This window comes from Panthera leo, chromosome E1 (genome assembly GCF_018350215.1).
Source record: "Panthera leo isolate Ple1 chromosome E1, P.leo_Ple1_pat1.1, whole genome shotgun sequence".
In the NCBI taxonomy this organism is placed as follows: Eukaryota; Metazoa; Chordata; class Mammalia; order Carnivora; family Felidae; genus Panthera; species Panthera leo.
The window spans coordinates 17,519,269-17,534,779 of record NC_056692.1 but is presented as its reverse complement, the minus strand read 5'-3'; the positions used below and the strand labels follow the sequence as shown (position 1 = coordinate 17,534,779).

At 53.4% G+C, this 15,511-nt stretch overlaps 1 protein-coding gene across 9 annotated transcripts in view; it reads right to left on the bottom strand.

Annotated features, from left to right (window-relative positions):
* Nucleotides 1-15,511, bottom strand: part of MYO18A (myosin XVIIIA) — a 101,789-nt gene that overhangs the window by 27,967 nt on the left and 58,311 nt on the right. For all 9 annotated transcript variants that reach the window (XM_042916521.1, XM_042916523.1, XM_042916522.1 and 6 more), the window contains 11 exons: nucleotides 15,009-15,020; nucleotides 14,217-14,393; nucleotides 13,902-13,992; nucleotides 13,411-13,603; nucleotides 12,587-12,673; nucleotides 10,488-10,629; nucleotides 10,173-10,332; nucleotides 9,003-9,189; nucleotides 8,461-8,704; nucleotides 3,840-3,949; nucleotides 685-750 (listed from right to left, as the gene is read on the bottom strand). In XM_042916521.1, coding sequence (XP_042772455.1) covers nucleotides 685-750; nucleotides 3,840-3,949; nucleotides 8,461-8,704; nucleotides 9,003-9,189; nucleotides 10,173-10,332; nucleotides 10,488-10,629; nucleotides 12,587-12,673; nucleotides 13,411-13,603; nucleotides 13,902-13,992; nucleotides 14,217-14,393; nucleotides 15,009-15,020 — 1,469 coding nt within the window. The remainder of the gene's footprint in view (nucleotides 1-684; nucleotides 751-3,839; nucleotides 3,950-8,460; nucleotides 8,705-9,002; nucleotides 9,190-10,172; nucleotides 10,333-10,487; nucleotides 10,630-12,586; nucleotides 12,674-13,410; nucleotides 13,604-13,901; nucleotides 13,993-14,216; nucleotides 14,394-15,008; nucleotides 15,021-15,511) is intronic.

The window sequence follows — 15,511 nt, the reverse complement described above, 5'->3', positions numbered from 1 at the left end:
AGAGCGGACAAGCAACACCGAGCCTTTTCTGCGAGCATCTCCTTCCACTTCACGCTCCCCACGAAGCCCTGGGACCCGGAGTTCCCTCCTTCCCTGCTGACAGGTGGACAGGTTCAGAACCCTCTTCGTGGCTCCCAAATGCTCTCCCTCCCACCACAGCCCTCGGGGCACATACGTGGATGCCACCTGTCAAGTCTCAGGACAGAGGGGCGCGCAGGGCTCCTGTCTGCGGGAGGGACGCTCGCCTGACAGCAGTTCGGCAGACCGGCACCCAGACCGGGCGTGCCTGCCTTTTATATGCCACGTTCCATTCAGATGAGGAATCGGGCTTGTGGGCAGGTGGTGCCGGCCCAGCCTCACTGTGTCCTGCTTGCTCTTCTGGGACCCTGGCGGCCCTGGATGACTCACCAAAGGGTCCCCTGGACAACTCCTGCCCTCCCGCTTTGTCCGGCTTTCCTCCCTTCTGTCTCCCCCACTCCCCACACCAGGACTCAGGCCAAGTTCAGGGCCACCTTCCAACCCACTCACTCCCTCCTGACATCACAGGGGTGTTCACGGCACTGAACAAGCCAGTTATTCAGAGGGAGGGAAAGTCAAGTTTGCGGCAGAAGGGAAGGGCCAGCTGTCTGGACAAGGGTGACCGGAGAGGGACGGCCCAGCTGCCTTCCTGTAGGGACGACTCACCCGGCTCAGGCCCATGCAGCAGCTGCTCTTCTCCAGGTCGAGGGACTCCAGCAGCTCCTCCACTGCCTGCAGAGACATGCCCCTGTCAGGGAGGCCAGGGACCACCCCCGTCTCCACGCAGGACTCTGCCCAGTCACGAGCCTTTCCCATCCTCCACTGAGACAGTCTGTTACTTATTCAACAAGCACCCTCAGTGGGCATCTGCAGTGTCAGGCACTGTGTTGGATTCTGGGGACGTAAAGATGACTACGAGAGGAACAAGTCTTGTTGGGGGGTGAAACAAGTGAATTAGTGAAGTACACTGAGGAGAGGCACTAGGTCAGACAAGGGAACCATGGAAGGCATCCTGGAGGAGGTGTTGCTTGTGTTGAGTCTTTAGCTACAAGTAAGAATTAGCCAAAGTAGGAGACGAGGCATTTCGGGCAGAGGGACGGGCATGAGCAAAGGCCTGGAGACTACAACAATGCACCAAGGAAACCAGACAGTTGAGTACAGCAGGAGTGAAGGGGATAGGGCAGCTAAGGTGCAACTAGACAGGGGGGCAGTAGCCAAAGGGTGAGGCGCCTGTGTGCTTTGAGAACCCATGGAGGGCTCTCTCAAGGAGGGACATGATCAGATTTGCATTTTTCAGTGATCCCACTGGCACACGGTGGGAGAATGGACGGAGATCCCTTAGGCAGTTACTGCAGTAATTCATAAGAGGGGAGGCTAGAGCCTGACCCACAGGGAAGAGAATGAGGCGGAAATGCAGATGAGTCAAGGAGGCAGAGCCTTGCCACATGTGAGAGGGCAGGGTAGACGACTGAGGTTTCTGACTTCTGTAGCTAAACAGTTAATGGTGCCATTCTCCAAGGTAGGAAACGGAAGGGCAAGAGTAGGTTTGGGGGGCGATGGAATCGAATCAGTTTGGTCTGAACGCTCTGAGTTTGAGGTGTTATAAGGTCAGGTAGAGAAGTCCAGAAAACGGCTAGATAGAAATGCATGTCTGAAGTTCAGGAGAGAGGCCTGGGCTACAGGTATTGATTTGATAGTCGTCAATACGTAGACAGTAGTTGAAGTGATGGGTGTGAATGAGGTTGCCCAGGAAGAGGCTGTAGAATAGAAAACATGGACATCCAGGGAGAGCGTCTTAAAGGAAGGGGGAGGTAGAAGAAAGGAAGCTCAGAGGGACAAAGAAAGAAAGAATAGAGAGACCAGAGCAAAGCCAGGAGTGGCAGCAAAGAAACAGAGCAGAGAATGTTTCCAAAAGAACAGAGTTGTCAAGAGAGTCACATGGGCCAAGAAGCACAGAAAAGTGCCCATTAGCGCTGGCAACATGGAGGCCATGGGGCAATAGGAGACCAGTCCCAGGGTGTCAGGGCCAGGATCTAGGCAGCTGAGGGTGGAGGGATGGATGGCGGTGGGACGGGGGCAGGTCAGTGACAGACAATAGTCTGGGGTGAGAGAGGGTTGGCGGGAGCCTCCTTTCTGAGCACAGTGTCTGCAGCATGTTTCTCTGTGGACAGAAAAAGGAGAGGCTGAAGGAACAGGAGAGAGAGAGAACAATTACCACTGATGGAGCAGGCCTCCAGGGAGCCACCAGGAATGGATTCCAAAGCACAGAAGGAAGGGACTGGATGAGGGGAGGGCTACCTCTCCCACCCGGACAGGAGGGCTGAGGAAGGAGGCACCTGAAGAGAAGTGTACAGAAGGCAGAGGAGGAAGTTGGAACCTCAATTTTATTAGCATTTAGAGGCAAGGTCAATTGCTGGGCGGATGATGTGGGAAGGTGTGGTAGGGGGAAATTTGAGGAGAAAGATGGAGAATGGAACAGCAGGGAAGGAGCTTAGAATAGGGGCCAGGGAAGGATGGGGCATATGAAAAACTTGCTGGGCCATGTCAAGGGCCCCGTTGAGGCTGGAGGCCAGGAACCTGTAGGACTTCAAGTCTACCCAATTGTATAATTTTCTCCCACAGCTCTTGGAAGTCCCAAATGGAGGAGCACAGATGCCTGGAGGCTGGCCCTAGTATGTGTGTGTTGTTTGGGGGGGGGCCATGGGCGGGGGGCGGGTGCCATGGGAGGCTCAGGAGAGCTGAGGGTGACGAAGACCAAGTGATGGGAGGTCTGGACCACGGCATTGAGGCTGAGTGGAAAAGGAAGGAAAGTTAGAAGGGAATGGAGTGGGGTCCAGAAGCGAGAGGTCTCAACAGGGTCAAAGAGCAAGTGTCCTGAGAGGAGAGAAGTGAGGTGCACAGGTAGAGGGCTGTGGTCAGAGAAGGCCACGTTAGAATTTAAGATTTCTGAAGTGAAGTGTTTCCAGGGATGACAAGGTGCTGGGTGTAGCCAGGAGTGGGAGGCTGGAATAAAGGTCAGGGGTCAGACAGAGGGGAGCTGGGTCATCTACATCCACAGCAAGCTTGCCTAGGACACTGGCAAGTCCCGGATGGAAAGAAGTTTTAGAGGCCTCCGTGAATATGGGTCTGTGACTCAGGGGGCAAGGGGATGGGGGCTTTCTGCCTCATTCAGCCCCATTCTCCGTCTTAGGGAAGCCAAGGTAAGGTCTGAGATGCCTTCAGAGTCAGGCTGGGAGCCTGAGGCCAGAGCACAGTGAAAGAGGGGTCCTCTGCTCAAGGATCCCTCTGGCTGTCTGCAGGGCTCCTCTGGGGAGTGATAGCCTGAGAGATAGCCCAGAATGGCAGGGAGGCCTCCCTTTCTGCAGCCATGAGTTCACCACCCTGTGCTGACAAGGGGCCCAGGAGCCTCCGGCTTACCCTGGCCCAGGAGGCCTTAACCACACCAATCTTCTCCCTAAGAGGGTTGCTTGCCTCACCTCTGGACAGCTTCCTGCTGTGGGAACCAGTCTGTGATGTGGGAGTTGAGGCTGAAGGGCCCAGGTGCTACCAATGGTACACCCAAAACATTAGTTCCAATCTGCCACCTGGGAGGCTCTTAGACGACCAGCTCGCCAGAGCGCTGGCCTCCAGAGGGGGTGCTCTTCTCTGACTCCCCAAGCTGCCCTCTCCCCACCGCCACAGCTTGGCTGCCATGTGCCCCTGTCCCGGCCCCGGTCGGCCAAAACCAGGAGCCTGAGCAAGGGCCAGCCTGGGTCTCTCTAGGGGAGGAAAGGTAGCCGCTTGGAGTGGGGTCTGAAGAGGAATCTGGGGTCCAGACCTACCCGCCTTTCATCCACCACGATGTAGTTGCGCCCATGTTTCTTGGTCAGGTGTGGTGCCAGGACGTCAAAGCGGCGGCGGAACTCGGAAAATACCATGTGGTCAGGGTAACCTAAAGAGAGGGCGGTCCAGAGTCGGTCCTTCAGCACCCCGTCTGCTCCCGGCACGCCCAATGGCCACTGGCACCCAGGTAGCAGGCAGGGACGTCACTGGAAGGGGAAGAAACTCAAGGGGGAGGAGAGGCCGTGGCTGAGGCAGGCCCAGGAAAGAGGGGTGGAGAGGGAAGAGGCAGGTGCAAGGGACAGGAGGCTGCCCTCCAGCGGGATTTCAAGGTTACAAAGGGAACAGTTTCCCTTAGAAGGAAGCAAGCTCCTTGTCAGTGAGGTGTGCAAACGGAGGATGGCGGACCACCTGGAGAAGAAAGCCGGGATGACCTCTAAGATGCTTTCTAGGCTCCGAGTCTATGACTCTGTTCGAACCCAGAGAGAACAATGTCTTCAGGGCTTAATAAGGAAACAGAAAATAGGGCAACAGAGAGTAGCTGAGAGGAAAAGTGCACAGGCTTGGGGTTGGAATCCTGACCCTGGCTCTTAGCATCATGTGATCTTGGGTGACCCACTCAACATTTCTTTCTTTCTTTTTTTTAGTCACAAAAAACTTTATTTAGAATGTAAAGTTTTGGGAAGTTTGTTAAAAATATCAAAAAGTTTGGGGGCACCTGGGTGGCTCAGTCGGTTGAGTGACCGACTTCGGCTCAGGTCATGATCTCACAGTTTGTGAGTTTGAGCCCCACATTAGGCTCTGTGCTAACAGTTCAGAGCCTGGAGCCTGCTTCTGATTCTGTGTCTCCCTCTCTCTCTGCCCCTTCCCCACTCATGCTCTGTCTCTGTCTCGGAAATAAATAAACATAAAAAAAAATTTTAAAAAAATATCAAAAAGTTTGAAAGCACATGCCTAAATAGGATTACGGATCATTATACAACTTAAGTTTTAAGTTTTAACCAAAATGGCACTAAGAGATTCTATAGAAGGTTATATAATTTTTAGCAAAACTCAGCTCCTTTAATATAGACAAGTTTTAGGTTTCTTAGGTAATTAGAGCCCTGATAAAAACAAATATAGAAACCTTGTTTTTCTGGGTAGATAAAGAAAAAAAAATGTTGTGGTTTCTTATCAAGAGCAGATCAATAATCTAAGAAAGTCTTCTTTTTAACAGAGAGAAAAACAAAATTTTAATTTTAGACTGGTGTACTTTTTTCCATTTTAGGTTCTTATTTTAATTCCAGTTAGCTAGCATCTAGTATTATATTAGTTTCAGGTATACAATATAGTGATTCAACAACTCCATACATCACCCAGTGCTCATCACCTGTTTCATCCACCCTCCCTAGCCCTCTCTCCTCTGGTCAATTATCAGTTTGTTCTCTCTAGTTAAGAGTCTGTTTCTTGATTTCTCTCTCTCTCTCTCTCTCTCTCTCTTTTCCCCCGTTGCTCGTTTGTTTTGTTTCTTAAATTCCACATATGAGTGAAAACTTATGGTATTTGTCTTTTTCTCACAGACTTATTTTGCTTAGCGTTATACTCTCTAGTTGACTCTCTCTAGTATATTCTAGTATACTCTACTATACTCTCTCTAATGACATCCATGTCATTGCAAATGGCAAGATTTCATTCTTTTTATGGCTGAATAATATTCCATTGTATATATATATATATATACACTACATCTTCTTTATCCATTCACCGATTAGAGGATACTTGTAAATAGCATTTATTTTATTTTATTTTTTTAAATTTACACCCAAATTAGTTAGCATATAGTGCAACAATGATTTCAGGAGTAGATTCCTTAGTGCCCCTGACCCATTTAGCCCATCCCCCCTCCCACAACCCCTCCAGTAACCCTCTGTTTTTTCTCCATATTTATGAGTCTCTTATGTTTTGTCCCCCTCCCTGTTTTTATATTATTTTTGTTTCCCTTCCCTTATGTTCATCTGTTTTGTCTCTTAAAGTCCTCATATGATTTTTGTCTTTCTCTGACTAATTTCACTTAGCATAATGCCCTCCAGTTCCATCTACGTAGTTGCAAATGGCAAGATTTCATTCTTTTTGATTGCTGAGTAATACTCCATTGTATATATATACCACATCTTTATCCATTCATCCACTGATGGACATTTGGGCTCTTTCCATACTTTGGCTATTGTTGATAGTGCTGCTATAAACATGGGGGGGGGGCATGTGTCCCTTCGAAACAGCACACCTATATCCCTTGGATAAATGCCTAGTAGTGCAATTGCTGGGTCGTAAAATTATTTTTAGTTTTTTGAGGCACCTCCATACTGTTTTGCAGAGTGGCTGCACCAGCTTGCATTCCCAACTCAACATTTCTGACTCTCAGTCTCCTGATCTTTAAATGGTGGACCTACCACTTATCTTGCATGGTAGTCATGGGGCTTGAATGACAAAATATGTAGAAATCACAGTGTGGCTCACATAATGGGTGTTCAATAAAATGCTACCTTCCTTTCCTCAGTCCACTGAAGCAAGACACAGAAAGGGCACCCTTAGTGCTCCTATCCTGACCTTGAGCCTTAGGCTGAGTGACCAAGACTTATAGATTCTCTTTCCCTGAAGAGTGTTACCTCTAGCAGAGACCTCCCTAAGGCTTGAGGTGAGGGCAAGGGTCAGATGGCTTCTAGCCTGGAGCAAGGTCGGGATGGTGGCCAGGAGGAAGTTACCCTGAGCCACTTGAGGGAACCAGAGCCTGTGGCAGAGGACCACGAGAGCCACTCTTACAGATTCACAGAATTTAAACTGAAAAGGGGTCTTAGAGCAGATACAACTCATCTTCCAGGCATGGAAGCTGAGGCCGAGGAGGTGGACCGAACGGCTTGCTCAAGGTCACAGACGCTGCAGCTAGAGGCAGAACTGGACTCCAAAGCCGGGCTCTTGACAGCTAGTCGGGGGCTCGCTCCACTCCACCGGCCTAGCCAGCTCTGGGAAACCCTCCAACTGGGAGATGAGGCTGATGCGTGTGCCCGATAATTGAAACAGGAGGCGGGGGCCGCTGAGGGGCCAAGACAAAGTGAGCTATTGATTGTATCTGAATTGCAATTAAATTGATGGGCCAGGATAGCAGGTCCGGACGCCTGGCATCTTAATTAATCATCAGCGCTATCGATGGTGGCTGGGGACTGGGCGAGGGGAGGGGGGCCTGCCGCTGCTGGCCTCATCGATCTGCTTGTTTGAGTAAAGCACATTGATTTTGGTTCAGAGCGGTAACAATCTGGTTTTGAAATAATAAACACCAACTCCATATCAAGACGTGGGGACAGATCAATGATTTATTTAGAGCAGGGAAGGGAGCCCGTATTTTGGCTTTGGCTGCTAAGGAAAAGTGATGGAGTCCATGGGGATGCCTCAAGGGGATCTGGCTATGGGCGGTGGGACCCTGCCAGTTCTATCAAAAGGAAAAAGGGCAGAAATCTGGCAACCCTTAACTTCTCAGGCTAATGAAGCCCTACTCAAGAGGCATGGACTTGGAAGCTGGTCCACCTGGGTCAAATCTCGCTGTACCACTCAAGAGCTGTGTGACCCCAGGCAAGCTACTTAACATCTCTAAGCCTCAGTCTCCTCATCTGGGGATGGTAATAGCACCTATGGCTTATGAGATTGTTGGGAAAATTAATGAGTTAATGTCTATGACGAGTTCAGAATAGTGCCTGGTGTACCGTAAATACTCTAAAGATGTGAACTAGAGGTGATCCTCGAACAACATGAGAGTTAAGGGTGCTGACCCCCTGTGCAGTCAAAAATCCAAGTATGACTTTTAACTCTCCCCACCCCCCCACTACCACCCCAGAACTTAGCTACTAATAATCTACTGTTGACTGGAAGCCCTACCAATAACAGAAATAGTCGATTAACACATTGTCGTGTGTTATGTGTAGTATATACCGTATTCTTACAATAAAGAAAGCTAGAAGAGAGCAAATGTCGTTAAGGAAGTCACAAGGGAGCAAAAAGACAGGCATAGTACCATACTACAAAAAGTCCGCATATAAGTGACCTGCACTGTTCAAAACCAGTTAGTCAAGGGTCAACTGTGCTAATTACTCTCACCCTTTCCATCACCTCCTCCAGATGGGTCCATAAAAAGGGTCTGTCTGACCTTTCTTGGGAATTGTACATACTTCAGAAAAATTTAGCACCTCATTTCTCATCAGGGGTGCAGCCCAGCCACCGGCCTGCTCTAGGAGGTAGTTAGCACCACTGAGCAGACAGCTTGAGTGGGTCTGTTGCTGTGGGCAGAGCAGGGAAGGGGGAAAGAAGGAGCTGTGTGAATAGGGCACGTGGGGAACGGGGGTGGGGGGTGAGGAGGATTGGAATAGAGAAGGGAGAGGAGGAAGAAGGGGGTCAGCCAGGTGGAAGGAAAAAGAGAAAGGAACAGACTGGGCTGGAGAGACCCCCACTGAGCAGGCACCAGAGGAGGAAAGAGATCTAGGGCCCAGACGGGGAAGCAGCACCCCTCTAGCCCCATGGGCCCCATCTGGGAGGTGGGGAGGGGCAGGAGCCAGTTCTAGAAAAGAGAAGCAGTAGCTGAGAGGGAGGGAGGCCCACCTTGGCGGTACATGCGCATGGCGTCAAGCAGGCGGGAGCCGCGGAGCTGGGCACGGAGCAGGGGCACGTCCAGCTGCAGGAGCCCAGCCTCGCAGTGGTCCCCCGAGGGCAGGTCCAGCTCGCTGCTGCTGCTGACCCGGCGGGAAGACGCAGAACGGGGCTCCCCAGCCCAGCCCTCTGCTACAGGCAGGAAGCAGTGCACGAAATGCAGCTTTGATTTCTTGATGGTGTCTATGAGGGCGTCCTGCCAAAGGGAAAGAGGCAGGCCTCAGTGGATTCTGATGGCCCGGCCGGGGGTCAGGAGAGCTGGGACTGGCATCAGCATCTCCGCTCCCCACGGGATGGCAGGTGTCCCACCAATGGCCAAGACATGCCCTCACTCGGCCTGCATGGCCACTCAGGCAGCCGTACCGAAAAGAGGACTAAAAAAGAGCGCAGTCAAGTCAGAGTGGGACGCTGAGTGGGCACCAGGTAAGTTGAGTGTGCCTAGAATGGCCAGAGAAGCCCCGAGAGGGCCCCAGAGCCTGGGCGGGCACACTCACCACCTGCAGCTTAATCTGGATGCACAGAGACTTCTTCTTGACAGCCGCCATGCCTGTGGTGAAGGTCTTCCGCATGCTGGTGGCCCGGCGCAGCGCCAGCTGCGAGCCGCCCTCTAAGCCTGCGATGGAGCCCGACAGCACCGTGGCGCTGCCCGCCCGGCCCAGAAACAGGTTGCTGATGATTTTCCTGCCGGAGGTGGAAGGGCGAAGGAGGGAAAGAAGTCTCACTGAGAGCGTAGTGGAGGCCATTCCTTCTCCCAGTTCCTAGGACACCCCCAAAAGCCCCATATCATCGTGGCCAGTGGCCTGGGTTATCTGGCCTGGGGCTGCATGTCCCGCACCCTAGAGAGAAACTGTAGACAGATCTTCGAACAGGAAGAAGAGAAAACCACTGGGTGGAGGGGGACAGAAGCCTAGGGGTAGGCAGTCATTGAACAGAGCAGAGTGATCTGTTCTTGTCCATCACCAGGGAGGGCAGAGGTCCAGTGTGGCAGGAGAGATTAGAGCCCAGCATCCTCTGCCATACCATAGAATCTGCATATGACATTTACTGGTTGTTATCTGAGCTCTCCCCCCCTGTCCCCCCCCACCCCCCAACTGGGCAGGGAGTTTTGTTTTATTCATTGCTATCTGCCAGGCACCCGGAAGAGTCTCAGTCAAGGAGCAGGTGCTCAATAGTTATCTGCTAAATACACAAATGAATGACAGGCCTTGTATGACTGAGGGGTTTCTAAGGCTATTTCTGCCTTCTTTTAAAATTTTTAATTCTTATGGTATTTTAAGTAATCTCTACACCCAGTGTGGGGCTTGAAGTCACAACCCTGAGATCAAGAGTTACATGCTTTTGTGACCAAGCCAGGCACTCCATTTTAAAGTTTTTGTTTGTTTGTTTTGTGTATGTGTGTGTGTGTGTGTGTGTGTGTTTACTACTCCTGTCTTCTATGAAGAACGTGGAGATGCTATTCAGATTTCAAACTATAGGTCCCTCCAACCACGTCCATCCCACCTCTATCCAGGAGGCCACTCCCAGGCCCTCAAGACCAATTGACCTTGGCTGTCACCTCTCAGGAAGTAGAGGCAATCAACCCTGCTGGTGAGGGGGCCTCTTAGACCAGGGAGGCCAAAACCAGCCCTGGGGACGAGACGTGGAAGAGCGAGTGGTGTCCTTACTTCTGGGAGTCCTGCAGGAGCCGGGGGGCGTTCTGGGTGGCGGGGTTCTGTTTGGTGTAGCTCAGCCAGCCAGCTACATTATACTCGACCCAGTTGGTGCCATGACTGTGGCCCAGGAGAAAATGGTGGGGTTTGCTGCTGCGCAGGAGGGGGCTCTGGCCTGAGGGTGGGAGAAGTAAGGTTCAGATCATCAGGGCACAGGCCCCAAAAAAGCCCAGGGACCCGGCGAGCCCTTCCAGACAGTACCATCTAGACCCGTATAATAGTGGGTCCTTCCGAGGGGTAGCAGAAGAGCCCTCTAGGGGTACCACCTACCTTTCTTGTCACCCTCCTGGGGGCCATAGTAGGAGAAAAGGCGCTCCAGGAGGGCATCCTCAGTGGCCCCTGGCACCAGCACCTCCTCTTCCAATAGCCATAGCAGGCCCCTTGCCTCGTCGGTGCGTGCCAGTGAGCGGACCTACGGAGAAGTGAAGAAATGCCCCCGTGTCACACGGAGCCCCTGGCCCGACCACATACTATCGACACGCCACCCATACGCACATGCATTGCAGCTCCTGCCACTCACGGCTGACACCTTGTGGAGCAGCTGCGCAGCAAGGAGAAAGAGGGAGCCTGAGAGAGACTAGAGAGAGAAGCCCACAGCAAAACACAGTTCCTAGGAGTCGTGTCCGAAGTCACCAAAGGCTGAAGGCTTCTTGTTAACCATCCTCACCCTGCTGGAAGTGAGGCTGTGTGGCCCTCACTCCCTGGGCATCACCTCCCAGGCAGACTAAACGAGATGAAGTCTGGAAGGTCCCTGGGCAGAGGGCATGGCCCGAAGGAAGCAGTCAGTCAGTGATGGCTGGGGTTAACCCTGGGCGCCCTGGCAGTGGGGGGGGGGGGGGGGGGGGGGGGACACGGAGAGGGCTCAGAGCACTGCAGGGGGGATTCCTGCAGGGTCATAAACTTGAGCGTCCAAATTGTAAGACAGGCGACTTAACAGATATAACAGCCAAAATGGGTGGAGTTGGGTGACTGCCTAGCAGGTGTCCCCATCTGAGGGAAATGGCTATTTCCCAATCAGCTGGAGCCAACTTCTGTCCTGGAGGAACACTGGCCTAGTGCAGATAAACCTTCCAGCTTTTCAAGAGAAGGTGGAAATACTGAATTCTGGTTTCTAACACCCTACGCAGGCCACACAAACCAGGTCTGCGGCCACAGCTGGTCTGACGGTGTCTTTTCTACAGCATTTCCAAGTCTTCCTTGAGCAAGAAGACAGAACCGCCCCCACACCCCATGCTTGCCTGGCCTTTAGGGACTGGGGGACAAGAGAAGTAAGAAAAGTGCCATTTTCCCTTTCTTTGAACCCAGCTGCCTGCATCTCCTCCCCACCCCCACCCCATGGCTGCCCAAGGGAGCCTGTGTGATTCTCAGGAGGAAGCAGGATGTGGCCAAGCACTGAAGGGCAGCTAAGGTCCCAGACTGGCTGGAGCTGCATGGCAGGACTGGGCAATGAAGGACAGTGCTCAACAGGTTCAGCACCGAGGGGTCCCTGTTCCAGAGGTGCTAAGGCCCATCGGATAGGGACAGCAAAGAAGGGAACACACTGTCTGAGCCACTGCCACTGCTAAGCCACACGGACTGACTTCCCCACACCTCCTGGGAATGGCAAAGGCTCTCACGGAGGCCGGCACAAGAACCCAGGTGCCAGGAAAAGCAAAGCCAGCTTCCCTGGGGTGACACGGAACTTAGGCAGTTTAAGGACTTGTCCCAGGGGACACTCAATCTCCCTGGGGCCCCACGTCCTTGTAGCATGGCAGGGCCTTCCCACAAGGAAGAGGGAGAGGGAGGCAGGGCTCAAAGCAGAGGAGGGGAGCCTAGCAAAAATGCCAATTCTCGAGAAAAGTCCCTATGAAACGTCCCTAACTGAAGATAATCAGCAAATGCCAAGTGTTCATCAGGCCGGCCGGTCTCCCAGGCAGCAAAGTACCCAAGATACTAGTCCAAAGTGTGACAAAGCCTGCCCCTAAGGTTGAGGGGTGAGGGCTCACATATATAGCCAGGCACAGATTCCTTGCTTGCACAGACTCCTCGCCCGTTCTGCTTGGCTGCACCAGTCTCTTGGGGACAGTGGGAGGGATGACTATGTCCTCTGGGTCCAGTCAAACCCTCACCATCGAGGAGGAGACACCAGAGTTCCTGGCTCAGCCAGTCACAGGACAGGGCCTGAGCCCGAGGTGGTAAGAGAGGAGGTCACATCTTCCCTTGTGGCTCAGACACCTGGGGCTAATGCTGTCACTGCACAAGGGCAGAAGGCAGTGCCACTTCCTGACCAGACCAGCCGAGCAGCAGGTTACAACAGCAAGGGCCTGACTGAGGTTGAGGAACAGACAAGGGGAGAAAAGGCCAGTCCAGGCCCTTGCTGGAGTTCCTACCAGGGACTGATGGGAGGCTTGGTCCACAGCTGCCACAGAATCATCCGTGGCTGGCTCCAAGTCGTCAAATGCCAGCTCAATGTTCTCCTAGGAAGAAAGGGAGAGAGGTCGTGAGCACAGGCCCTTTGAGGGGTGCAGCCCTGTGTGATGGCCAGGCGGGGGCGCTGGGATTGGGACAGCTAAAATTCTTTTAACCTTCTTCAATACTGAGGTAAAGTCGCATATTCCTGTTATTCGCACCAGTTGATTAGACTATGCAGAATACCCCTACTCTCGATTTCACACAATCACCCTCGAAACACTTGAAGACAGCTGTCATTTGCCTCGTATATCTTCTCTCATCCAAGATAAATATGCTCCCCAGTTCATTCATCTCACCTCCACATGAGGTGGGATTTCTAGATCTTGTTCCATGCGGGACACCCTTTCGTGAAGGGGCCCTAGCTAATCACCATCTTAACAGGTCAGGAGACAGACAGGGAAGGCCAGGCCTGACACACGTGGAGGCAGGAATTCACGGGGCCTAGGTGGGTGCCTTGAGGGTGGGCAAAGAGGGGCTCTCAGGGACCCCGAATGCGGGTGCAGCTTCTTGGAGAGCAAACTCTCCACAGGGTAAGAATGCAGTCTGGGGCAGGACAAGACTACCACTCCAGAGAACACAGAGAGACAGAAATGACAGAGCAAAAGCGAGGAAGGGAGCCACCGGTGGGGAAGGTGGTGCCTTCTCTCTCCACAGATGCCCTCCCTGCGGGCGCCAGGGAAGTGAAGTTGGGGGCCGGGGTGGGGGTGGGGCGGGGGCAGGCAGAGGCAAGGTCAAGTGCTACCTCCTTGTATCTTTCTAACTCCTGCACAAAGGTGCGCTCGTGGAAGAGTCTCTGCAGCCGGTCCTGGGCGTAGTTGTGGCATAGCTCCTCAAAGGAGGCTCCACGGGCCGACCCACCCTGCTCAGGGTTCTGGAAGCCCGGAGTGTCCACAATCATCATGGAGCAGAGTGAGTGCTGGCTGGACTTGAGAGCCCTTCACAGGGAGAGCCTGGGTCAGAGCTGGCCAGGGCAGTACCACTGAACACGCTCCACTGGTCTGCCTATGGCGCCCAGGCAGCCATGTTCTGCCCCAAGCCAGATCTCCACCCTGCCCAGGTGCCCACGACCCTGGTGGGGAGGATGTGCCTTTTGTCGCCCGCGAGGACAATGAGCCCTCTGCTGGCGGAGAATGGCTCCACCTCAGCAATCACACCAGCACAGAGGTATCAGTCAACTCCCGCCTTTGTCACGGCAGGAAGCTGGTCAGCTCCTGGGCCCTGCCTGGCACTCACCTGTTCACCAGGGAGACGAGAAGGGTGAAGAGCTCACTGTAGAGGCCAGACGCCATGCCCTCTAAGCACTCCAGTGCACTCAGTTTGGGGCCTGTGGGGCAAGAGCATCATCTCTACCTCCTGCCCCCTGGGAATCCCCACGGGGTATGCTCTCTACCCACCCCGGCTCAAGTCAGCATGGGGCCCTGGGGCTGGGCCTCTTCCTCTGATGGAAGCACCTATTCACCCCAGCAGTCTCCCCACGCCAGAGAAGACTGCAATGAGCCCCGGATGAGGCCTCCCAATCACATCTACCAGCCAAGGGTCCCATGGTACCTGTGCTATCTCCCAGGCTGCTCTCCTCAGGGCCCTGGCGGAAGGAGGTGGAACGTTGTAGGGTTCCACCCTTGTGCTGGTGCTTGAAGATGGCTGAGGAGAGCTCCTCCAAGCTGCAGCCCAACAGGTATGCGGCCTTCTGGGCCCACTCGTGGCGGGCAAACTGCTTGCGTCCAGCTGTGGGGTGGAAAAAAGGATCTGGCATCTTGGGTCTTTCTCCTTAGTCCACTTGATGACCATTGGGCCCTTTGGCTCCCATGGCCAACAACTGGGGAGTGAACATCTTCTGGAGGAAAAACCAGCCCTGATGACACCAGAAGGGCTTTAGGCAAAACAGGAACAGCCAGCAGCTGCCCGCAAGCACTTCCTGTGTCCTCTGCCCTAGTGAGAATGAGCAGGTCCTAAAAGAGGAGGTAACTCCATGCTGCCGCCGCCAGAGGGCGCCCAGGCAGCTTTGACCATCGCTTTTAGAGGACTTGGCCTCAGGGGTACCAACTTGGGGTGGGGCGGTCCGAGGAGGAGCCAGCCCATCTCTAATGAGCACCAGAACCACCTGTGCCTGTTGGGGACACATCATGGGGGAGTACCAGTGCCTCCCCCTTCCAAGAATACCCTCTCCCTTACTTCCAGGCGTCTGCTGGGGGAGACCACAAACACCCACCCATGGCCCACCAGTGGGGAAGTGGAAAGAGCTGCCAGGGAAAGGGAACAGCCCACGCAGACAGTCGCGCCTCAGCCAACATGTGTCTAATCACAGCAATTAGGGAAAGCTAACAAGAAACAAGGTTTTACCTTCAGCAGCTTCTGTAAGGCAAAGGACCAGCATGCAGCATGCAAAGAAAAACAGCGTGTTAGCAAACAGTCATCAGCTGAGCCCGCCAGGCCCACGGGAAGGGACCATGGGGGGTGGGGGGTTGTGAGGATGAGCAGGCAAGAGAACATAACCACATTCAGACTCCGAGACACAAAAATACACACATGTGCACACACACCATCTCAAAGGAGTGTGTTCATGGATGCAATCACACTGTCACATAGAGACCTACAAAGACACCACACACACACACACACACACACACACACACACGCACACACACCCTCTGGGAAATACCGGAAGCTCTGAGGAGGTAACAGACCCTGTTGACACACACCCGGAGCTCTCCGCGTGCAGTACAGGGTTATGGGAAACCTGGGCTTGTCATCGCCTCAGAGCAAAAGAACTTCCTCAAGACACAGCCACACGCCTACCCGCCTGCCCACCTACGCAGTCTGGAGACAACTTCTTTAACTCAGAG